Source organism: Papaver somniferum, chromosome 11, assembly GCF_003573695.1.
Source record: "Papaver somniferum cultivar HN1 chromosome 11, ASM357369v1, whole genome shotgun sequence".
NCBI classification, from domain to species: Eukaryota; Viridiplantae; Streptophyta; class Magnoliopsida; order Ranunculales; family Papaveraceae; genus Papaver; species Papaver somniferum.
In genome coordinates this window covers 36,364,851-36,391,369 of record NC_039368.1, presented here as the reverse complement: position 1 = coordinate 36,391,369, position 26,519 = coordinate 36,364,851, and the positions used below count along the sequence as shown (strand labels likewise).

At 34.6% G+C, this 26,519-nt stretch overlaps 1 protein-coding gene across 2 annotated transcripts; it reads left to right on the top strand.

Annotated features, from left to right (window-relative positions):
• Positions 1-21,335: 21,335 nt before the first annotated feature.
• Positions 21,336-25,799, top strand: LOC113322028 (BTB/POZ and MATH domain-containing protein 4-like). 2 transcript variants are annotated; one of them, XM_026570029.1, is made up of 4 exons: positions 21,336-22,047; positions 23,454-23,799; positions 23,914-24,184; positions 25,140-25,799. In XM_026570029.1, the coding sequence occupies exons 1-4, from the start codon at positions 21,653-21,655 to the stop codon at positions 25,199-25,201; spliced, it is 1,074 nt and encodes a 357-aa protein (XP_026425814.1). In that variant the 5' UTR covers positions 21,336-21,652; the 3' UTR covers positions 25,202-25,799. The 2 variants fall into 2 exon arrangements, with proteins under 2 accessions (XP_026425814.1, XP_026425813.1); XM_026570028.1 differs by having other exon boundaries at positions 21,338-22,047; positions 25,274-25,799.
• Positions 25,800-26,519: the final 720 nt, after the last annotated feature.

The window sequence follows — 26,519 nt, the reverse complement described above, 5'->3', positions numbered from 1 at the left end:
TATATTTTTCTCGAAATATGTGTTGGAAGCTTTTTTCTTTAGCTACACTCATCATTATTCTTGACGAGTTTAGTTGGAAACAATTTATTTGTTGGAAATTAAATAATGAGTCAAATGATGATCATGTGAAAATTTCCTCGAAACATCTTATGGTGGGTTTGGATGTAGAATTTTAAAGATGGGATTTATGGGTCCAAGGGATTTGGTGGAATTATGTTTCCCTCGCTACATTTGGTTTCCCAAATCCCTGGAATTACGTTTCCTATGGGATTCACTTTTCCAGCAAATCCTCCATATGGAGTCCGACCCCTCACCCCTAAGATTTGCTGGGAAACTTATCAGGGGATTTATGGACCCACATTTTTTTACTTCAAAACCCATATATATACAATTTTAAGATTCTTAGGGCAATGCCAAACAATACATGGACTTCAACACAAGAAAATTTTATGAATCCTAGGAATCTCAACTGAGTTACCAAACATACGAGGGAATTACATGAATCCCAGAATTTGTCATCCTGTGGGATTAAAAATTCCTGCAAATTGTGAATTATGCAACCAAACCCACCATTACATGATTTGAGTGAGACAGTCATTTGATGCCGACTCGGAATGTTTCGTATTGATCATTCGATCACTTGAGAATTATTTATAAGCTAATAGTTTGTGTGAGACAGCTATTGTCGTCTTCCAAGAATGTTTCAGTGATTGAAATGAGAGTTTAGAACAATTAACCATTGTCTGGATATAGCACAGTATGCGTACCAGTATGCAAACTGTTATGGTATGATTCAGATCCGGAAACCAAGTTTGCATACCAGTATGCGAATGGTTTTAACTGTTAAAGTCCGGGAACCAAGTATGCATACCAGTATGCGAACGGTTCTACCCGAGTTAAGTCCGGAACGAAAATATGCATACCGGTTTGCGAACTGTCGGACAAGACCAAAGTCCGGAACTTAAGTTTGCGTACCCGTTTGCAAACTGAGTTGATTTAAGTTATAAAATCGGTTAAGTATGATTCCATACTCATGAGCAAATACATTTATAAATTACGGAATGCAATCTTTGCAAACCATGGCTAAATGTTCATGAATTGATTCTCTTGAATCAATCTAATTTTGTTTCAATTATTTCTTGTATACTTCTATGAGAATATAAACAATTGAACAACTCTATGAGTAACACAATTAGATTCATTTGATCCATAAGTGTTAGATCAATGTGGTTAATACAAAAGTGTTCATATAGCTAACTTTGTTTAACTATTGTTGAGCCAACTCAATATACACGTTTAGGTACGATTACCCATATCTAAATGAAGGTATATTTCATTTGTGTGTAACAAGATAAGACCATATAACGGTGGAGAAATATTGCTTAGGTTTTAAGCAAACTTAGCTTTAATCTTAAATCAGGATTTCTTCTAACGGTGAATATTGACTGCTTCGTTTCAAATCTACCAAACCCTTATTTGAAGACTATATAAGGGAGAACTCTAGCAACTGGAAAACCTAATCCCCACACCTCTTGGTTGATACTAGTTGCGTACTTGAGTCGATTCTCCTTTAACCTAGGTTTTTCCTAAAACCATTATAGGTTAACGACTTAAAGATTTCATTGGGATTCTGAAACCATACTATTTTCTATGTAGTTTCGTGTTGTGATCTTACTTGTTTTATCGTATTGAGTACTATCTTCTCTAAGATTGGCTCGAGATTTATCTCCGATTGGTAAGATATAAAAAGTAATCACAAATCTCTTCGTCTCATTATTTGTGATTCTGCAATAACTTGTTCTACTACCATGTAGTTAAGTTATTGTGAGGTGATTGATATTTCTAGGCTGTTCTTCGGGAATATAAGACCGGATTATCAATTGGTTCCTGTTCACCTTGATTTATCAAAATACGAAACAAGAACTTCATAGGTATTTCTGTGGGAGACAAATTTATCTATCAAAATAGAATTTTCTGTGGGAGACAGATTTATCTATCAAAATAGACTTTTCTGTGGGAGACAGATTTGTTTATAAAGTCTCCGAATTTGGGTCGTAGCAACTCTTAGTTGTGGATGAGATCAACTAAGGGAATCAAGTACGTAGAGTCCTGTTGGGATTCGAAGGCATAAGGAATGCGACTGTACCTTAATAGGTGTGATACTTGATTAGGGCTTAACTACATTCCAGTCCGAAGTTAACTTGTAGTAGGCTAGTGTCTGTAGCGGCTTAATACAATGTGGTGTTCAAATCTGGACTAGGTCCCGGGGTATTTCTGCATTTGCGGTGTCCTCGTTAACAAAGCTTCTGGTGTATGTGTTATTTCTTTTCCGCATTATATTTTTTTATATAATTAAAATATCACAGGTTGTGCGTAGTTCAACCAATTAGTAATTTGGTTGTTGATTGAAATTGATTGACACTTGAATATTGGTATTTAGTACCATTCAAGTTATTTCTCATATCAATCACAGATCTCTATCTGTTCGATTGCAGATTGTATTGAGAAATTGAGATATAACTCTTGGATATATTTCCATGATTGAGTCTGACTGTCTAGTTGATCCTCTTGGAATTATAATGGAGTTAGTCCATACATATCTCCGAACGAAATATTGGGTGCGGTTGTTAGACCCCCGTTTTTTCAATTGGTATCAGAGCAGGCAAACACGATAAACTTAATAAGTTCGTGTTTGTTTGATCCTAAGGACTTTTCCTATGGGAAATATCTTTGGGAAACTTGTTATATCCATCATCAGAAATCCTCGAAGATTGTTCAGAGTTTGTTTTTTTCAAGACCTCTGGTCTCTCAAAATAATCTCACGTCATCTAAGACACTAGAAATCTTAGATGATGGAAAACAATCTAAAGGAAAAAATAAACATTCCTTTAAAAAGGTTCGTTGCAGGAAACGTGTGAACAAAAGCCCAAGGGTATGGAACCTCTTTAGATTGATTATCAATCTTTTTGAGGAATACTATCGTGATGGATCATTGATAAAGATATATTTATGGCTTTTGAAAACGGTTTTAAATCTCTGGAACGACTAATTTAGTTTAAGGAAAAAGTTTGTACTGGTAAAAGTTCTGATTCTGTCATTCGTAACGTACATTTGGGTATTGGCAATAACTCGGTCAAAATCGATAAAAAGATTTTTACTGGTAGAGTTGCAAGTTCCAGTTGTCAGAAAAATCCTTCCTTTAATCATAAGAAAAAGGAGTCAAAATTTTCAATTAACCCTGAGTATCATCATTACTAAGGTTATACTTCTGGTACATTTCACAAATATCGACCGGAGAAGGTGCATGAGGGTCCCTCTGCCCATCCAGCCTCTTGGTAACGAGATTGGAACCATCCCATTTGTATATAACTTGAAATGGGGCAAGTAAGGGTCTGATTAGTTTTTGTGTCTTTGTATTATGGGTTAGTTTTATTTTTGAAATTTCTTTTTCCTTAAAAAAAAAACTCGTGTAACATAACTTTTCTGTCCACCTGAGGTTAAATGATGTTATGTAGTTTTATACTACTTTACTCATCACACTGTTAAATTCTCCTCAGTGTGAGAACCTCTTTGCTCAGGATTTGGAATTGGAGTCCTATTCCCTTTGAGTTACCAAACCAGTACGGGTCCAAGCCCACTACCGGTTTATTAAGGGTTTCAGTACGCGTACCCTTTTTCTTCTTCATCTCTTTGTCCACGTTCATGAACAAGGGACTTTCTAGGGTTCACGGGTTTACTCCATTAAATCTCGTTTTGGAGGTCAAAAGGGACAAAGGCTTGTCATCTTCTTCAAAGAGCATATCAAGTAAGTTTTTCTCCTTCTTATTACTCTCAATTTTTGGGTTCATGGGTAAAATCAATAATGATGATAAGAATTATAATAAGATGTCAAAAAATCATATTTCTCCCTTTCTTATGAGTATGAACATACCAAGTGACCAAGATTATATTAGAATTAGATTCATCAATGATTCTAGTAGTAAGAGCTTTGAAAAGATTTCTTCTAGTGGTTTCATTTCAGAAAAGAAATTGAAAGACGAAAGTGGTCATAAAGAAGATTTGGTATGTTTTGAGAAATATAAACTTGGTAACATATTCAATGGTCTTGGTGAAGGTTTTGACACTCTCTCGAGAATCTTTTATGTTAACATCCATGATGTTAATCTTGATGACTTAGAATTCAAGACTATGATAAATAGAAAAAGGATTATTTTTGATAGAGATTTGATTTCAAAGATTACCAAAATTCCTTTGGGTAACCTTCGCCTTCCTAGGTCAGGAGGAGAAAGGCCATCATGTGAAACCATTTCTAATGGTTTTTTCACAAGAATGTTGATTGGTTTGAAGGGAAATTTCTTACCCATGTTCTTAGTCTTACTTTGATGATTTTCAGAAAACTTGACATTTCTAATCTTTGTCCCTCCACAATTGAGAACTCTCGGTGCAGTCGTGAATTTTCGGAGTTAGTCTATTTCCTTAAATCGGGTGCTCAAGGTCTTGATATTTGTGGATTTATCATTCTTCAAATGGTCTCGATGATGTCATCCAACAAGAAGTTAGGATTTCCATGCTTAATTGAGCAAATATGTCGTGCACATTCCATTGCTCCCATTAGGAACTCTATTGGAACTCCCGAACTTTTTCGTCCTTGTACCTCAAAACGTATGAAGATGAATGCTTGCAAGAGACAAAGATGTGATTCCCTTGACGGTTCTTGTGATCCTACCACCTTGGGTATTTTTCATCAAATTCGGAAGGGTGTTCCTAAGATCAATTCCAAGGTAAAATGTGTGCAAGAACAATTATGTGTGATTGCTACAAAGTTTCCCGAAATCAAGGAAGAAATGGAAAAGGTTCAATCCTCTTGGATGGAGTCCGATGATGAGGATGATTATTGATTTCTCGAACTCTTATTTTTTCATCATGTCTAGGAAACTTCTTACGAGAAATTATTCTTATGTTTTAAGAAGGATAATCAGAGTTTGGAATAGCAAATATTGTGATTACACATAGCTATTGCCAATGACTTTCATCTTATAATGTTTTAGATTTATTTATTTAAATTCTAAGTTATTTGGAAGATGATTTTGCAGTATTAATCTTTATTGGTTTTATATATTGCAAAAATATTATGGGATATGCGTGTTTACGTTCGTGAACTATGATTATCTCATATGTCAAAAGTTAAGTCTATTATGTCTTTATGCAAAAATTGATAAAAGATAGAATGAACTTTTGAATATTCCGCAGTATTGGTCTTTCCCTGATCCACTTCTATGTGAAAGTACTGTATGGCTCCGTAAGTTTTCTTATGTTGAGCGCTTTTGATTAAATTAGTCATTAAGGTTCTCTTGTGGTTAATTTGTTCGAGTTTTCTGGATACAAATTCATGTTTCATATGATTTGTTAATGTTCAAAGAAATCTTTTTTTTCTCGTAAAAGTAAGGTCGCTCTTGTTGTTCTTTCGAGAATGACATTTTATGGTGCAGAGTTCTTATTTGAACTTGTGCTTAATTGCCAAATCTTTGTGGGGAGTGCAGTTGTGGAATATTAAAGGAGTTATCTTGTATCTTTATAAACTCCTTGATGAATACACTAAGTTTCGACTATGTGAAATCATCGAAACAAAGTTGATATGTTCTCTTTTAGTCATGAATAATCTCTTTGAGAATTTCATTATGATCCCGTTAATTTTCGTACCCTTGCCAATTTATATTGACAGAAGGGGGAGAATTATTTTGTAGTTCACACTACATACATATGGTTTATGGATCATTATGTAAGGGGGAGTGGTTTTCATTGTGAGGTGAAGTATTGACTAAGGGGGAGTGATACATATCACCGTAGTATTATTTTCAAAGTTGTGATACAATTGAACTTTGATGCTGCGTAATAATATTATGACACTGTATAACAATAATTGTGAACATATATTTTCTTATTGTTATGGCTACGGATCTTCAACAACTATGAAGCTGAGTTGAACACATTCAGAATCACTGAAGTACTTGGAGTGACGAAGAATTCAAGGAATGTTGAAGAACCAAGGAAATCAAGCATGATGGATGAGAAGCTACAAAGTTTATTTACTTTGTAATCCATATGTATTGATAGTTTTATCACTAAAATTGACAAAGGGGAGATTGTTAGAGCACTTCCCGGTCGAACTCGCAACCGTTGCTATCTCAAGCTTTTTTGGCAAGTTTAGGTGATCAAAACTATAAGTCTTGATTTCTAGTCTACTTATAGCTATGTCTCGGATTAGGATAGAATGTGTAGTTGAGCTTTAGACTTCACCACGTTCATCAATTGAAGACGAAGATCTACTGAGGAGAGCTTGGAGGAACTTCATCAACAAAAGGTATGTGGAGACTAAAACTTCTCTATCGCACAAAAGTTTATTCTATTTTATCTCTTATTGAGACTAAGTCGTATAGCTGTATAGAATTTTACATTATACACATTTGATATTTCGAGCTTAGTTTAACTCGCTTATATCTTTCTCGAAATATGTGTTAGAAGATTTTTGCTTTATCTACGTTCATCATTATTCTTGACGAGTTTAGTTGGAAACAATTTATTTGTTGGAAACTAAACAATGAGTCAAAAGATGATCATGTGAAAACTTCCTTGAAACGTCTTACATTATTTGTGTGACACAGTCATTTCATGTCGACTCAGAATGTTTCGTATTGATCATTTAATCACTTGAAAATTACTTATAAGTTAATAGTTTGTGTGAGACATCTATTGTCGTCTTCTAAGGATGTTTCAATGATTTAAATGGGAGTTTAGAACAATCAACCATTGTCTGGATATAGCACAGTATGCATACCAGTATGCAAACTGTTGTGGCATGATTCAGGTCCGGAAAATTACTTATAAGTTAATAGTTTGCATACCAGTATGCGAACGGTTTTAACTGTTAAAGTCCGGGAACCAAGTATGGGTACCAGTATGCGAACGGTTCTACCGGAGTTAAGTCCGGAACGACAGTATGCATACCGGTTTGCGAACTATCGGAAAAGACCAAAGTTTGGAACTTAAGTTCGCGTACCCATTTGAAAAACGAGTTGGTTTAAGTTATAAAATCGATTAAATATGATTCCATACTCATGAACACATACATTTATAAATTAAGGAATGCAATCTTTACAATCCGTGGCTAAATGTTCATGAATTGATTCTCTTGAATCAATCCGATTTTGTTTCAATTGTGTCGTGTATACTTCTATGAGAATATAAACAATTGAACAACTCTATGAGTAACACAATTATATTCATTTGATTATCATTTGATCTAGAAGTGTTATATGAATGTGGTTAATACAAAAGTGTTCATATGGCTAACTTTGGTTAACTATTGTTGAGCCAACTCAATATACACGTCGGTTACCCATATCTAAATGAAGGTATATTTCATTTGTGTGTTACAAGCTAAGGCCATCTAACGGTGGAGAAATATTGTTTGGTTTTAAGAAAACTTGTCTTGAATCTTAAATCAGGATTTCATCTGACGGTGAGTATTGATTGTTTTGTTTCAAAGCTATCAAACCCTGATTTGAAGACTATATAAGGGATAACTCTAGAAACTGGAAAACCTAATCCCCGCACCTCCTGTGTGATACTAGTTGCGTATTATAGTCGATTCTCCTTTAACCTAGGTTTTTCTTAAAACCATTGTAGGTTAACGACTTAAAGACTTCATTTGGATTCTGAAGCCAGACCCAACTATTTTCTCTGTAGTTGTTCTGATCTTACTTGTTGTATCGTATTGATTATTATCTTCTCTAAGATTGGCTCGAGATTTATCTCCGATAGGTAAGATGTAAAAAGTAATCACAAAGGTCTTCGTCCCATTCTTTGCGATTCCACAATAACTTGTTATACTACCATATAGTTAAGTTATTGTGAGGTGACTGATATTTCTAGGCTGTTCTTCGGGAATATAAGACCGGATTATCAATTGGTTCCTGTTCACCTTGATTTATCAAAAGACGGAACAAAAACTTCATAGGTATTTATGTGGGAGATAAATTTATCTATCAAAATATACTTTCCTGTGGGAGACAAATTTGTATATAAAGTCTTCGACTTTGGGTCGTAGAACTTTTAGTTATAGGTGAGATCAGCTAAGGGAATCAAGTGCATAGAGTCCTGCTGGGATTCATAGGCGTAAGGAACGCGACTGTACCTTAACCGGTATGAGACTTGATTAGTCTCAATTACATTCTAATCCGAAGTTAACTTGTAGTAGGCTAGTGTCCGTAGTGGCTTAATACAATGCGCTGTTCAAATCTGGACTAGGTCCCGGGGGTTTTCTGCATTTGCGATTTCCTCGTTAACAAAACTTCTGGTGTCTGTGTTATTTCTTTTCCGCATTATATTTGTCTATATAATTGAAATATCACAGGTTGTGCTTAGTTCAATCAATTAGAAAATCCAACATTTGGTTGTTGATTGAAATTGATTGACACGTGAACATTGGTGTTTGGTACCGTTCAAGTTATTTCTCATATCAATCAGGCTCACATATCTCTTTTTGTTTGATTGTAGATTGTATTGGGAAATTAAGATATAACTCTTGAATATATTTCCTTGATTGAGTCTGACTGCCTAGTTGATTCTCTTAGAATTATATTGTAGTTAGTCCATACAGATTTCCGAACGAAATATTGGGTGTGGTTGTTATACCCCCGCTTTTTCAGGAAATATTTTCATTATAAGAAAAACATCTCACAACAGATTTAACTGCTCTACATCGATCAAATACTTTACTTGTAAAGTTGAAACAAGGGGGAGAAGATTTCTCACTAGCCATTTAGTGACTGATAATATATTTTCCCTTGAAACACATAATACCCAAGTGAAGCACTTTAACGAGCACATAATGCCCATCTTCAGTATAAACATCGTCAACCAAAACCATTGCAATTGAATCCCTAAACAGCGAATTGAATCCATACCCATGTTTTAAAAACAACTCATAAATAATTCTACAATGTTATTCATCAATGAAAACTGACCCATAAACCCACTTTCCACGATAAAATATGGAACGAGCAAAATCAAGATGAAGATAAAAACAATTCTTACAATTCAGATCTAGGTGAGCAACAACATCCTTGGAGAACTCAATTGTCTTTGGTGTTTCAACTTCTTCAAATGGTAAACTCCTACCAGTGAATGAATCAAGATCTTCAGCTTCACCAAATAAATATGGAGGAATCAACTTCAATTCAAGAGAATCAGCCTCTTATTCTTCTTCCAATGGGTTGACGATTTTTGGCTGAAATCTGCGACCAACTCTGAGTTAGTTGAGTCTTCTACCAATTCTTCGTCGTCAATTGCATCCTCCATCTTCGTTTTTTCTGCATCCTCAGCAACTTTGACTAAAGTTCCTCCTATGTTGGTACGTGGTTTGGTTTTCTAGTGTGAAGAATTGATTCTAGCTTCCCTTCTGCATGATTGATGAGATCCAACAAATTAGGATATCTTGGTTCCGATTTGGTGAACTATCTCCTAACTAAGTAATCCAATCGAAGGTTAATTACTTCAAACCTAACTCTGAACTCTTCCTGTGACACCAACGAATCCCTCATGAATCGTGGCTGCTCTGATACCACTTGTAGTGATCTACACTACAAATGAGTAATCAGCTCAATCTACAGGATCTACATTGTAAGATTGGAAGGATAAAACCTCAAATGAGGGTAAAACAACCACAATGATTCTATTCGATAAACTGAAAGAAAAATACAGACTCCCTAAAAAACTAGAGAAACAACTCTAAGACGTGCCACACACACGAGCTAGCAAAGCCAACAACACCAAGGGTGCCCCTAACACGGTGGGTTCCCTTAACTGCTACATGGGACATGACAAAATCATATCCTAAGTATCTAAGGTCATATAGGCCAGATCTCTCTAAAATTCTATACTAGTATTTCGCTATCAGTTTTTTTAAAAGGTAATTCTCCTTGTTTTTTTAGCTTGCTCAAAGATCATATTAAAGTCTCCTATAACTATCCAAGGCATATCCCTGCCTTGGATATGTTTTTGTTAGATGGATATGGACTTCCATAAAAGCAGATAATACCCACTTTTTGAAGTCAAAATTTGTTTTAACAATGATGTTTATCATGTATAAATTCCATTGAATTATATCGAAAAAAGAAACCATTTAACCAAGCTACCACTAATTCTCTTCGTGGCCCATATGGTATACTAAATGATATTTTGGGAAGTAATAAACAAGAAATTTAACTAATGTTTTCAGGAATTTGGTTTCTGACAGGAAAAGAATTTCAAGTCTTTCTTGTTGGATTAATATTTTTAGATGATTTTAAGTAAAGGGATTTCCACATCCCTGAACATTCCAAGCAAGAACTTTCATGCTTAAAATACAGTATAAGCCATTCTGCAAACCACCACAAAGGATACATAACACATTATGCAGCCATAATTTGGTTTATGCATCAACTAATTTTCCGTTGCAACTAATAAATTAATAAAACGATGTACTCTTTCAGTTTCAGGAAAAATGATACTTTCACCTTTTCAATTTAACTTATTACTAGAAAATGTCGGGGATCACAATTTTTTCTTACAGTGCCTCTGCAGTGTTGTTTCGTTTTTGTTCGGTCGGCCCTCCTATTGTGGCAGTGGTGCTCTAGTCATAGTCAATCATATACAAAATGGTCAATTCTCTATATAAAAATAGAGTTTTTTCGAGCGACGTGGTTAACCGGAGCTTCTGGTTGATTCTGGCCCCATCATTCTAAATTTCAGCCAATAGAATTTCAAGAAAATATTTTGGACCCGCGAAATATTATTTAACAAATCACATTTTGGAAATTAATTTCCTAAAATTACTAAATCTTATTTAATCTAAGAAACATATCAAAACAAATACTATAAACAACTTAAACATTACAAAAAAAAAAAGATTCATCATGATAAAATAAAATATGCAATGTTTATCGTGATTTCATCATAAAAATAAAACAATCATATGATTAAAAATTTATGGAAATTTTAACAAAATGCCACAATTTGGTTTTCCGGTTTAATAAAGTGCCACCATTTTTTTTCAGAATTTATAAAATGCCATAAACGTTAAGTTTTCTGTTAAGGCCCACTTGATTAGTCAACTGTCGTTGAAAAGTCTAAAACATGTGGCATTATTACCAAACTAGCCTCTCAATTTCCTAACAACTAGGGTTGCACAGGACTAACCGACTGAGTCGACCCGAAAAACCGGGTATATTATTAACCATTGATCTGATAAAAAAATTAATCCCACTCTATTATAACTAGGCCTGTCAATATTTGTCCGATATCCGGTATCCGTTTCCGAGTATTCGAGATCCTATAGGATTTTATCCGTTTTATCGGATATCAGATATCAGATCGGATATTTCTTCCTTAACATATCGAAAACCGATTAGACCCCATCTGAAATGTTAATATCCGATATCCGATAGTATATGAACTTATTTGTAATTTATCCTAATTTCGAGTCTAGTATCGGATATTATCGGATATTGTCGGATAAATATCCGATAAGTGTCAATTATGAAAATGTTTTACAAAGGTTTTTAAGCTTTTTTGTTATAACCGGATATTATCGGATATTTATCGGATATCCGACAGCTTAGCCTATCGGAATCGATATCTGATTTTAATATCCTATAGGATATTATCGGATATCGAATATCCGGTAGTGCTTAACATGTCGGATATCGGATTTCTAAATATCCGACGGATATTCTACCATTGACAGGCCTAATTATAACCTAACCCTAAACTAAGAGACACTCGCTTCTCTTTTCTTTTTCTTCTTCTTCTCTGCTTCACTCTCTCGCCTCTCTTTCCTTTTTTTCTTCTTTTTCTTACGGTCACGACCACCAGCAGAATCACCATAAATCACTGATTACTTCAATTTCTTTGGAAAGTGGTAAAGTTGTTCCTAATCAGATTGTTTTGGGAATAAATTGGGAAGATGTTGTTAGGGTTTATTACATAAGGGGTTTAATCGGAAGGTTGTAAAATCAGAAAGAGGGGTTTCATGATTTCGTGTAATGGCTAAATTATACTCAATTGTGATTTCTATTTTTTTTATAAGAAAATCTATAATTGAAATACATTTGTTTGTTTGTTGGAGCTGTGTGAATTGTGAAGTTTCAGATCGAGAATTGTGAAGGATTGAGTTTATGTAGATTGAATTTCCATGGGGGGTTTTAGAATTAGAAGAAGAGAGAAGAACTGGTTGGATTTGTTTGAGCAGGAGATGAAGAATTGATGTGAGTCTATAATGAAATTTTTGTTGCTCATAGAACAACATGGGTTTGATACATGATTTTGAATCTAAGATGAAGACAGGAGAAATTTATGGTTTGAATTGATTTGTCTGTGGGAGTCGAAGGAGATGGGTACTTGAGCTGAAATTGAGAAGATGGTGGTGCTAGGCTTGTGAGTTTGTTTGGCTTGATGGGTGTTGCAGCTGCAGTATGTATCGAGGAGTTGGTATTTGCATCAGTGGTTTGAGTTGAGAACAAGCTGGAGATGTAAAATGGAATAGGGTCTACAGTGCGGTGAAATAGATGTAGTTGAGAGACATGTTGAGCTGCAGCAAACAATGAAGAGGAGCTCAGATAGATGAATGCCTAGGTTTTAGGTACAAATTGCAGTTGTTGTTGTTGCAGTGATGGAGAGAAGTTGGAGCTGAAATATTTGAGTTACTGCTGTAGAAATGATGTATTGATGCTCATAGTGCGGAGGTGATGCTCATTGTGTTGAAGTGATGGAGACATGTGTTGTAGCTTATGTATGACAGAGAAGTGTAGATTTGTTGTTGGGCTGACAAGGAAGTGAAGTTGGTGGAAGAACAGAATTTGCAGGGTTGTAACTGATGATGTTGGTAGTGACAGTGAGCTGAGAATGGTGGATTTATAGAGAAATAGTTTGTTGCAGGTGGTGATGCAAGGAATAGGCTGTAATGCTGAGAGGTAGCAGTTGCAGAAGCTACATGCAGAGTTGAAAAGGAGTTGAGCAGCAAGAATACATATGTTGGTGAATGCAGGTGCTATACAGGCTTGATGAAGCACCACTATGGTGCACATCAAATTAGGCCGTGCGATGGAACCAACTTAGACCAGTCAGTTGGCTGACTCCGATACTCATTTCTTATCAATGTTGACTATGGGATTTCATAGCAATGATTACAGTTTGTATTGATTTAACTCAGTTGGTTTAGGGAGATGATTTGAGGGTGTACATGTCTTTTACTAAGATAGATAACTGCCACCTATGCAATAACTGATGTCAACAGTTTCTTTGGATGGAAAAGGTCAAATGTGTGGCATTAAATAAATTTTGAAAAAAACGATGGCAATTTCTTAAACATGAAATTGAAAGTGTGGCACTTTATTAAAATCCCCAAAAAATATCAATCATATAAATAAATAAAAATAAACCAATGTCCAATGTCCATTTACAGTTTTTGTATTAAAATTCCCCTAATTACATCTCCAAACTACGGGTAAAAGAAAAATACTTGCATTTACACTTTCTATTGGTATTGAATGCCTAAAAAAACAAAAGCATGAACCTGATTAAAAGAAATAAATTTAGATCAACGATTAAAAGAAAATACCTGATTGTGGAAGTTACGCGTGAATGAAGTGAATCATGTACAATAAAAATAATTCAAAATCATTAGGAGTATGATTTCCAAAGGAAAAAAAACGTTGTCATCAACAACAAAAAATAAAATGAATTCCTATACAAATAAAAAAAAAATACAAAACCATTCCAAAGAAGTAAAAAAACGCACCAAAAAAATAAAAAAAAAAACAATAAATGGGAATATAATTTTGAGCATACCAAAATAAACGTGGAAAAAAAGAAATGGGAATATAATTTTGAGAGATACCAAAATAAATGTGGAAATCAAAATAACAAGGAAGAAATATTGGAAGAAGAAAAAAAACGCACCAAAAGAAATACCAAAATAAAATAAAAAATAAATGGGAATATAATTTTGAGACATACCAAAATAAATGTGGAAAAAAAATGGGAATATAATTTTGAGAGATACCAAAATATATGTGGAAATCAAAATAACAAGGAAGAAAATATTGGAATATGATATCAAAATAAATATGAATATAAAAATACTATATTATTTCCTGAGAAGAAGCTTTTCTTTTTGGAATTTTTTGGGTTTAGTAGCTCACTATATAAGGCCAAATTCCCAATGTTTTTGCTGAGGCTTTCTTGCGATAAAAGTCTTTATTGTTTCATTGATTTGATTCATAAACAGGTTTAATTTTTGGATCGTGAACCCCAGGCTACATCACGGTGAAAAACTCATCATTTTTGATCTATTATTTGTAATACCACGATGTTTTTTTTCGATGTTCAATAATAGTCGCAAATTGATCGTTTATATGTATCAAACAGGATTTGAAGATCCTTTTGATTCCATACAATGGCTTGATAATTTAATCTAGAATCGTACTCCTAACGATCTAGAATTTCGCAATATTGAAACAAAATGATTTTTTAGACTTGGTAATGGATGGGGATGCCAACATTGGGAGTGGAGTGCGCAAGAGCAAAAATACAAGTATTAAAATGAGGACTTTTTATGGTTGAATGTGTTGCATCTGCATGCTTTGATATTTTGTGGGTTTATAAACATGATCGTTGTTTACCCTTACACATGATCCATGCAGCAAGAAAATCTGTGGGTTGAACCGTGAAACCAACCATGGATATAGATCCAATGACTCCCGAGCAAGCAAGGGTGAATCGTATGAAGAATAAGGACGTGATACTTGAGAGAAGAAACAAGAAAATACGTCGATTGCTCGAAAGTACGGATGCAGGTACATGCATATTTTAACGAATGAGATCACACAATAAGATCACGTTCCAAAACATTGTTTGATTTTGTTGTTATTTTTAATGCCTACAGGAAGTTCACAGTCGATAGCAGTGCCGGACAACCAAGTTGTGAACCAGAACAAGCTTAGGTGAATCTCCAGAGGCGTAAAAGTATAGTAATGGAAAGGAACTGCAAAACAAAATGAAGTCCAGGTTATTTCCGTTGATGATTATATATATAATTTATTTCTCTGTTTAATTCTTTTTGATGGAGTTGTATCTGTTGATGGCTATGAGTGAGTTGAAAACTAATCTGTGAAATTTATATTTGTTGTTTTGTACTTAGGGGGTCTTAAGAGGAAAAGAGCATTAGAGAAAAGTGGTCTTGGATCCCAGAGTGGATCAATGGACATTTTTGTGCCTACAGGAAGTTCACAGTCGATAGCAGTGTCAGAACAACCGATTTGTGAACCAGAACAAGCTTGGATGAATCGCCAGAGGCGTAAAAGTATAGTAATGGAAAGGAACTGCAAAACAAAATCAAGTCCAGGTTATTTTCGTTGCTGATTATATACATAATTTATTTCTCTGTTTAATTCTTTTTGATGGAGTTGTATCTGTTGATGGCTATGAGTGAGTTGAAAACTAACCTGTGAAATTTATATTTGTTGTTTTGTCCTTAAGGGGTTCTTAAGAGGAAAAGAGCATTAGAGGAAAGTGGTCTTGGATCCCAGAATGGATCAATGGACATTGTTGAACATTCTACAAGTTAGTTAATATTTATTGAGACTGCATAGTTTTTTATTTTTCCTATTTTGTGGATGCATTGTTAAATCAAATGTATATATTGAGCAGTAAAATTGATATGTGATTTAAAGTGATCGCTATAAATGATAGTATTGCAAGTATTGGTATTGGATATGATGTTCTTAAGCCAGTAATTCAGGTAGTTTTCATAATCCACGAGTTTCTTTTTTCTCGCTCAAATTCTCCACTTTTACTGACCATCATTTTCTGGTTTTTTTTTGTGTATGCATCTCTACCATTTCTGGCATTGAGTTTTCCATGTACAAAGGACACCATCAATGTAAGTGTAAGTTTTCAATATGTTTTTTTTCTTTTGTGTATGTATCTCTACCATTTCTGGCCATGAGTTTTCCATGTACAAGGGACACTGTCAATGTAAGAGTAAGTTTTCAATATGTATTTCCTGATTTTGCGTACTGGAGTTTGTGAGTTTGGCCTATGTATAAAAAGCATATTCAAGCAAATGCCTGATAATTTTTTCCACGTTGCTTCTTTCTTCAACTATTTTGTTCTTCTTTGTTTTTATCTTACAGGTGGTGTTTTGGTGACTGATTTACTACTTTTGTTTGGTGTGCAGGTATCCTCAAAATATATAACCGATTGACACTAAATGCTAAAATATTTCTCTAGGCTAAGATTTTAAACTTTAAGTTTTTATTAAGTCTCTTTTGTTTTTTCTATATCTCATGTGCTCGATATTCATCTTCTGTGGTAGGGATTAAATTTGTTTCTCCTTTTTTGGTCGGTAAAATTTTGCAGTGATGAGTGAAAGGGATTAAATCACATTTAAAGAAGTGAAAAGTGCACCCGAGAAAGTAAATGACATATTTTGTGAAATATAAAAAGATTAATTAATATGAACAAAAAACAGAAGTTAAGCTTTCAAAAAAAAAAGTTTGTTAGAAGAAACTGCCATGAATGGTAGCGATTGACCATGCCTTCACTTGATTTATCACGAAGGACTTAAACAGAAAATTGTATCATATTTAGGTCTTCTTAAGTTATATCCAGTTTCGGTGTTGTGTCAGTGTTGTATTACCTTTAGTGTAGGTGGAAGATATACATTGTTAGGTTGATTACTTGATTACCATGTCATCCATATTGTGTATTTAGATTTTATTAGATTATAACACGAGTCATGACTATAGTTACTGATTGTAGGCTATCTCAGTTTCACGTGATTTGCCGGTTGGAATTAAAAGATGGATAGTTAAGGATGAATCGGTTCTTAAGCACCCGTAGGACGTATCTTTTCTTTTTTGAAAGATTTTTAGTAAGTTACAAAACCGTGAGATGTACTAGAAAAAAGTTCAGAAAAAATAAGCAAAAATACAAAAGAAAAAAACTTAAGGAAGACGTAATTTTTTTTCCGTATTGTATCTTATTTATAGTTTAGTTAATATAATATTGAGTGTTGTTTTTCGTCTCATATAAAAAAACTTAACTTCTTTTTCCTAAACTACTCTGGTGACACCAATTAATACACCCTCATCAAGCAATTTTTTTTTTTGTTGATTTCATAAACTTCATCCGCGGGAATGAAAAGAAAAATGGTGCAATGGGAGTCCGATTAATGTGATCCATGCACATTAAGGTATAAAAGTAAAGGATTGGTTGTTATCTGACCGAGAATTTTCTTATTCTGGAATGTAACTCCATAGATATAGAGGTTAGCGTATGTCAAAGAGTGGTCTCTAAAAAACGGGTAGAAGGCCCAAAACCTGCAGTGAGGCCAAGCGGTTAGTTATTACTCCATGTAATGAACAATGGACGATTTTGTACCCTTGCCTTAATACAATGTCGAAGGAAGTCAGGCCAAAAGAACTTGCTCGCTTCTTGTGGTACTGTAATACTGTTACGGACGGGTAAGATTAGCGGGAGAACTTGCTAGCTACTGGTCTCGAATGATCAATTTTCTACATGTGTAACAACAATACACAACCTAATTAATAGGTTGTAAGACAATTTAGCCTAGGAAATCGTAAATAAGAATTATGCGCAAAAATATACCCTCCAGGCCAAGGAGGTACTGAGAAGAAAACAAAAGTTGTATGCTTGGAAAAACGCATATTATCCGACTACGAAGTATTCTAGATAGCTTCTGATTAATTTAGAACATGAGACGTTTAAATATCTCCAATCAATACCTGTGTTGTCCATGGTGCTAAGGATGTCATAATTATGTTCAAGAATCGCTAATCCTTTAATTTAGCGGCACATTTACACGCACTTAATATATTTAAGATGTCCATCTTATAATTCTAGGTACATATGCATACATACATACATAAACTTGCTAAATTTGTATATAATCACTTCATTCCATTTTTTTTATCGCTCCCAAATGAAACATGAGTGCATATATACAGATGAGCATAGTTTAATGACTCACATAAAAGCAGTACATATATAATTCATAATTCACGAGTTTAACATACTCTCGTGGGAGAAAAGAAAATTTTGTTGTCTATAAAGGAATAACAAGAGATATTTTTGTAAAATGGTCGCAACTTTATGGGATAATTAGGGTCTTGGTCGTAGAACATGCCCTGTATTAGGTCGAAGACCTTTTTTGACCGTTTGAATTTTTACCAAATTGTCCTGGCGAAATTATTAAAGGATATAGTGCCCTAACACCTGTTAAAAACTTAACTGGACATGTTAGATCCGACCCACTTATGAAATTACCCATATTTTTTATTTAAGTCAAATATATAAGGGCATGTAATACGACTGTGTAATTCCGGTCGGGTAGAAACCATTATCAAGAAATGATTCTTATTTTAGGGCATGTAGATGTTGAAGATGAAGTAGGTGATGGAATACATCCAGAGTTTGCGTGGAAGAGATTGAACTTGGAAAATTGAACTATGAAGAATCGAAGATTGACTACCACAAATAGAAAGGTTACATGATGAAGAAGATAAAATCCATAAATACCAAGGAAATGCAAATATTAACAATACAGATTAAGTTTAAAAAAAAAAAAAAAACTTAACAATATAGATCTAGATGAATCTAGCATATTGGTCGGATTCGCCCACCTCAGTGATGATATACCTGATAATCTGTCGGAAGAAGAATATCGGTGAGAAGGTTAATGAGTTTATAGATTTAGTTTATAGATTTAATTAGTAATGAGTACGGGAAACAAGAGATTACTGAAGGGTGCAGTTGATGTTGCTAAGATTGAGTCAGGGGTGGAATGAAGTACTTCCATAGAATGTAGAGATTATCGCAGAGACTTTTCGAATTGAACAAAAATTTGATGAACAACAAATGACGCAAGAGTATGTTTATCATGACAGTAGATGGAGGTGAGCTTCACCTTAATTAAAAGTCAACTAACGACTTAATTAAACGGCCTTCGGTTAGTCTCCTACCCTAATGCATCAAATGCATGTTTTACGACCCAAACCCTAATTAACCCATAAAGTTACGACCCTTTTATAAAATATCTCGAATAACATGTTAAAGAGGACACCAAGAAACCAGCAGAAAAGAAATCAATGCAACAGTTGTGAGAATTAACATTAGTGTTTTTTTTTCTCTTCATTACATTTTTTTGTTTTTGTTTTTTTTTTTGAAAAGCACTTTACAAGATTTTTTTATCTAATGTTATTTTTTAGACAATTTTTTTTTGAAGCATGTATATATTAAAAAGGAACTAAATAGAGATTAACGGGGGAAAGTGATTCTCTTAGAGTTACTTAAGAGAATTTGATTAAGAAAAGGCGGTTTACTTGATCCCATATCGTTGAAAATAATACATTATTTATGAAAGTCATGCAATGGTTTGTTAACTTTAATTTGTGATTCTTTGACATAATTCAAATTTTATCATGGTACGTGAATAAAAAATCCAAATAAATATAAATTGTACGTATGATAATATATATTGTAATAATTATTTAATCTTGATAACAATCATTTAATTTTATAGTGCACCTTTATTTGAGCGACAAAGACAATGTGAAGAAACTCAAAAATCCATTTTCAACAGACATCGCAGGCGAAGCAAATATAGCTTCTTCAAAGGTCAGATTATTTAGAGTGCGGGAAAAAGCTTGAACATATTAGAGTATTTTCGATCAATATGATTCTACTCTACAAGAATATAAGTGGGTACTATTATCTTTTCTTAACTTATGTGGTTCTTTTGAGAAAAACCAACAAATAAATAGTAACAGTGAGCACAAATACGTTTATTATCTCAAAAATGTCATTATGAAATTTAGGATCAAAATATGATAATTATGACATTTTCTTGTTTGAGTTTTAGCAATAAATATGGGTCCCTGTCGCGGGAAATGTAAGATTCCACTTCATCAATAAACAGGGACGGACCCAAGATTTCACTTAGGGTAAGGCTAATTTCCTATATGCAGGAAACTCGTATGTCTATATGAGGGACCTGTAGGGGGCTCATATGTCCTACATCAAAGCAGGCGGTCGAAATTTTTTTGACTACAAAAGATGAGATTTTGATGCTTAGACTTCTTTATCAATTAACAATATATCCTCAAATGAGATTAAGATTTGTGAATAAAACTGTAAAACCTTCAAACTTTTTACGGGATAAGTAAATTCAGGTATTCGATTGATAACTGTAATGGTAATGGGCTTGTCCATAAACTTACAACTAATATTTCTCAAGTGGGTTAGTAATGATAACAGGCTTATTCAGTGAAATAAAATGAGCTACTTAGTTTATTCATACGACTGAATACGAACATCAGTCAAATATGTATACTAAAATTTTTTTTGGGCCAAATATAGGGACGAGCTATAGTCCGGGTTAGCCACTTCATAGGATCGTCCCTGCCAATAAAACATGTATCACTATGGTTACAAAGACGATAAAAATATTCCATTGTATAAAATTAATTTTACCGAACTAGAAAATATTTCATTGCACTGTGTAAATATAAATTCTCATAATCATCATGTAACTTTTTTATAGATTTATGCGATTTGAGATGAAAATCAAGTAGATGATGAGACTTTCTTTGAGATGCATTGGAATCTCGACGTCGCTTTTTCTGATGCAATAAAAGCATAAAATGATTAGGTGATGAACCAAAAGTGGTAAGAATATATATTAAAAAAATATAATAACATGAGCTCCAGAAATTTAAAGAATATGAAAGCAAAAAGCGGGTACAAAAGAGCTTTTAATTTATTTGTGAAGTTGGAACAAATATTATAGGGTTTGAAGATATTATCGTGCAGAGCCATGATTTTTTAATTATTTTTTATATCGCATTGAATTTTTATTAGTTCCTTTATTACCTTTTATAAGGTCACAAGTTTGCTGAATGTTTATTAATTTCTTAAATATTTTTTTGTTTTTTGTTTTGAGGAAGCCCATTTTAAAGTATGATCTAATCTTTCATAAGCGACACTGACCCGTGCGATGCACGGGTGACCAACTAGTCGTGCTAGTTTAAAAATGTTTAAACAGCATGGGAGCAAAAAGAAAAAGGAAAAAATTCCTAAAGTTTTGGACCCTCCACTGCGGAACTTGGCTCGAGGTCTTTCATTGTGGTTCCAAACATACCCTAAAATACTAACCAAAAGATTACTGCACCAACCAAACTGTTGGTCGTTAAATCTGCATAAAAGTCTCTTTACTATCCTAACCCTTCATCTCGTGTTGTCCTAATATCAAACTCTTCTTCTGTTTCAGTACAAACAGAACAACCTAAAACAAAATCTTAATTTCACCAGATCTTCCCTCTCTCCCAATCTTCAAATTAAACCCTTACATAGTAATCCAAATTTCTCAAGTTTCCAATTTCTTTTCCAAAATTAGGTTTCAACCGAAAATCTTCGTCAAGATCTTGATAAAATCAAGTTTTTTTGAAATTCGTGGTGAAATTAATTTTTTTGTTGAAATTCCTCACCCTTTGTTGGCTTGAAATGAGATTTTGGCAAAATTAGGGTACAAAAAATGCCAGAATTATTTTCATCAGAGAAGAATAGTTTGATATCTCCAACAAGTTCTAGGTCAGTGACAGAGACTGTTAATGGGTCTCATAAATTTGTGATACAAGGTTATTCATTGGCGAAAGGGATGGGAATTGGTAAACATATAGCTAGTGAGACTTTTACTGTTGGAGGTTATCAATGGGCGATTTATTTTTATCCAGATGGGAAGAATCCTGAAGATAATTCAGCTTATGTTTCTGTTTTCATTGCTTTAGCCAGTGAAGGTACAGATGTTAGAGCGCTATTTGAGTTGACACTGGTGGATCAGAGTGGGAAAGGAAAACATAAAGTTCATAGTCATTTTGATCGTTCGTTAGAGAGTGGACCGTATACCTTGAAATATCGTGGGAGTATGTGGTTAGATTTATTTCTACAATTCTTTGATTGTTTGTTATCTGAAAATTTGAATTTATTTCGGTTACTATTTGACATATCAGCAGTAGGCAATTAGTGGTTTTGTGAGACAAACTGATACTTGAATCTTTAGGTATATGTAAACATAGAGCTGTTAATGTAGTTGCCACAATTGTTGAATTGACGAATTTTAGCTCAAATTGTGTTTTGGTTATTACAGAACAATGTAGAACTGTTTTAGCATATACCCATGTTACAAGTATTACCTGCTGATAAGGGAAAAAGTCTGCTTTGAGCTGAATGCTTAAATTGTATATCAGGTACCGCAGCCACATAATTAGGCGGTTAACTCCTATTGATGATACATATTAAGATTTGGCTTGGTCTAGAGTTAACGGAGCTGACTCCTTCCCTGTATCCTTGCCAAGAGGACTCCTATGTTAGTCTAAGTTTTGCTGAACAGTACTTGTATTTTGATATCCTTGCAAAATTGCAACTCTTGTATCAGCAATAATCTTACGGATAATAGATAAGGCACTACCTTTTGTTCTAGCCCCAGTTGCATCTAATCTCTTCTGCCTCGTTGTTGTTGGATGGAAGCTCGCTATGCCTTTATTTGGATGTTAACGGATTCCATACTGTTTCGTGTTAAAATTTACATGTATACCAGTTTAACAAAAGAAATCTTCTAGCAGAGATACTTGGTGCTCGTGGTAATATATTTTAGTTTTATTAGAAGACAGGTGAGCTATTAGATCTAACAATCAATACCCCTCTTGTAAATGGATATAGGCTGTAGATTCAATGGTTTGTCAATAACTGATTGCCCTCATCAACTGATGTAGTCTCCGCAGTTGCTAGAGAGCTGGTATGCTACTATGTCAAATCTTGTCGTTTCATGTTCTTCCTTGTCTAGTAAAACATATTCTATAGTGCAAATCTTTTTGATCTCTTCCATGAGTTTGCTACTCCCTCCGTTCTTTTTTAATAGGCTGGTTTCTATAAATAAATGTTTCAAAAAAATAGGCCGGTTTCCTAATTGGGAAAGTCAAATCTTACTTTAATTTTCTGGGACTACTTTTCTCTTAACTTCTTTTGATGACAAGTGTCATGTGGACCATTTTACTTTACTTCTTTTGCTGACAAGTGTCATGGGGACCATTTCACTTCACTTCTTTTATTGACAAGTGTCATGAGGACCATTTTCAATGATTAGTTCTCTTAATTTCCTTAAATTTCTCTAAAAACAAAACCAGCTTATTAAAAAAGAACGGAGGGAGTTTTTTTTTTTTTGGCAACCTCCTATCTGTTCATAGGAGTTAAACCTACGATTTTTGTTGTTGTTTATTTGCCTGGATGTCCTTTTTTTTTACCTCTTTTGAGCTTCATTTGATCTTATTTGTCTTCAGGGGTTACAAGAGGTTTTATAGACGAGCGGTGCTTGAAACGTCAGATTTTCTTAAGGACGACTGCTTAAAAATTGATTGCACAGTTGGTGTTGTAGTTTCGCAAACAGATTGCTCAAGATTACACTCAATCCAGGTTCCAGATTCTGATATTGGATCCCACTTTGGTATGCTACTTGAGAATCAAGAAGGTTCAGATATTGTTTTCAACGTAGCTGGCGAAAAGTTTCATGCTCATAAGTTGGTATTGGCTGCGCGATCCCCTGTATTTAGAGATGAATTGATGGATGGTATGGAGGAAGACGAATGTGAGGTAGTTGTTAAAGATCTGGAGCCGAAGGTTTTTAAGGTGAGCATCGTTTTAGTCTTTATGCCTTGGAGTTAATCTTAAACTCTGTGTCCGATGAATAGTTGGAAAGCTCCATATATCTTATTTACCTAATTTTCATCTCGCATTGGACAGGCTATGCTCCACTTTATATACAAAGATGCTCTGATTGAAGATGAGGAGTTAGTCGCATCAACAGCATCTTGTGTTTCTGATACATTAGTTGGGAAGTTATTAGCTGCTGCAGATAAGTACGGTTTGGTGAGACTCAGATTGATGTGCGAGTCTTACTTGTGCAAAGATATAGCCATTAATTCAGTTGCAACTACTCTGGCGTTGGCCGACAGTTATCATGCCACGGAGCTAAAAGCTGTCTGTCTGAAATTTGCGGCTGAAAACCTTGCAGGTAGACCATTAAACTCAAGTTAGACTCGATTCTTCATGCCTCTGGTAGCATGTCCTGATGTGTGAATTTGTAGCTATGAGCCTATGTCTTCTAGTTATGAAGTACAAACTTTGACTATAGCTGTCCTATGGCCCCTTCTTACGAAAATGATATATGTCCCCCACCCCCTTCCCCCACTCCTTTCCCCGTCTATGTGTCATGCAGGTATTGGTTAATCCAATAATAATGGGACCCCCTGCTAATCCCAATCCAAGGGATCAATGGCTAAGATCATTGCCACCTAATGGTGGAAGAGAGTGGGGGAAGTGTAGCAGCTTCGCCTTTCTTAGTTTCCTGTTTAGAGTGTTCACTTTTTATACTTAAAAATGAGGCATGTCAGTTGAAAGTATCAAATACCGTGTCTGATATGCTATAAAGGTGTGACAATGATAAGGTAGTTTGTTGGTGTTGGAGTTGGACACTAGAAGGACATGCCGGACACTGAGTTAATGAACCCTATTATATTAACAACCTTACACGTGCATATTTACTTGTCCCAGCAGTTGTGTGCTTTATTTGAAGCGATCATTGTCCTGTTAGATCTTACTGCTGTTGCATATTCATGCAATACGTCAAATAATTGTCATATAGATAAACTTGATGATGCTATAGTTTAAACTGTGACATACACAGTATATAGGTAATTTCCCTCCGGATAAAACTAAAGTAGAATATCTTGGATGATTTGAAGATTGATTTTGTAACCCCTAAAAATTAGTAAATGAGATGATCAACAACTTCTTTTAGGTAGTGTATTTTCTGTGAATTCTCTTTTACATCATATATGCGTGTGAGGATGTTTGAAACCATATTGTTCAAGCTTGTCCTGAGAATTAAGTTTGAAAGGAACCTATGATATAAAACACTGCTGCTTTTCATTAAGTTTATCATGTTTATGAAGTTTTTCATTCTTCAGGAGCTCCTCCCCAAGTAACTGAAATTCGGGAATCGGGAATGGAGCCTAGGGTTTCGAATTGATTCCGTTTGCTATTTTTCTCCTGTACTTAATATCTCGTTTCTTCATTGCTCCAATGACCACTCTCGATGCAGCCGTCATGCGATCTAATGGGTTCGAGTATCTCAAAGAAAATTGTCCAGCGTTGCAGTCAGAGCTCCTGAAGATAGTAGCTGGGTGTGAGGATGATTGTAGCAGTGGTGGTGGAGGCGGCGGTGGAAAAAGTCGAACTGTGTGGGGTCAGCTTTCCGACAGTGAGGATGGTAATAACGGTAGGAGGGTAAGACAGCGTTCCTGACACGTGAGAGAAGAAAAACTTTTGTACATCGACCGTGTTGCCTTAAAGGAAGAAAGATATTGCTCCATTCTATGGAGGATACTTGTTTGTGGTAGTGACTTGGATATTGTTAAATATATGACTTTGTATTTTAGTTTGTAATTTTGTGTTGGTGTTGTAGCAGTGGAGAGAACTTCCTAACTTATGGAACTGAGAAATATATTCAAAGGCGCTTCTGACAGAAAGAAAGGTTCTTTCAGAACACGCTGGTCTTCCTCATTTGTAATTGCAAGTCATGATGCAATGGTAACCCATAAGGCAAAGTTAATCATTGAATTAAATTCTATGTGTTTCTATAGGAAAATCTTTCTTTTTTTGTTTTGTTTTTGCAACATTTTAGTTTTCAGTTTTTGGCATAGCTTTTTTGCATTTTCTGATTGAATTCTGGTACTTGTACTCTTTGCCCATTTCAAATTAAGCTTTTCCTGGTTGAAATCCTGTGGTATTTAAGAGAGCTATGGGAACATATGACTGGAGTTGGATTTGCAGTCAGACATGCCTTTATGGGAAGGAACTGATCTAAGTTTGGTTGTCTGAACCCATGCTTGTATGGCAGCTGTTGGTTGATCTTCCTGTACCTTTCATTAAATGCGTGTGCAGACATGCTTTCATGGCAGCTGTTAAGTATGTTTTCTTTCCTTGATCAAACTAAACTCACTCCCAGATTACACTTGTGCGCGGTGGACTGAGATTGGACCATTTTTAGCAAGATTGTAGATTAGACAACGCAAACTAGAACCTATTTACCTCTTCTTTTGTTCTACGCAAGAATCAAATACCTTAAGAAAGGAAAAAAAAATTGACTAGCAGTTTCAAGATATTTGTTCTAAGAAACAAAGTTGATAAGATTAGAGGACATGCCTCCAGACTTATTTTCTTATTTCTATGGTTGAGATGAATACAGCTCAACTAGTTTGTCGTTCTTCAGGGTCATTGTCGACTATCAATGTCATTCTCTGTAGCAAATAATGCACATCATTTAGAGAGATGGAGACAGTGAACAC

Excerpts from the sequence above, each read along its gene's own strand:
- LOC113322028 (XM_026570028.1), top strand. The coding sequence starts at position 21,653 with ATGCCAGAATTATTTTCATCAGAGAAGAATAGTTTGATATCTCCAACA. Across the intron at positions 22,048-23,453 it reads AAATATCGTGGGAGTATGTG|GGGTTACAAGAGGTTTTATA; the intron begins GTTAGATTTATT and ends ATTTGTCTTCAG. Across the intron at positions 23,800-23,913 it reads TGGAGCCGAAGGTTTTTAAG|GCTATGCTCCACTTTATATA; the intron begins GTGAGCATCGTT and ends CGCATTGGACAG.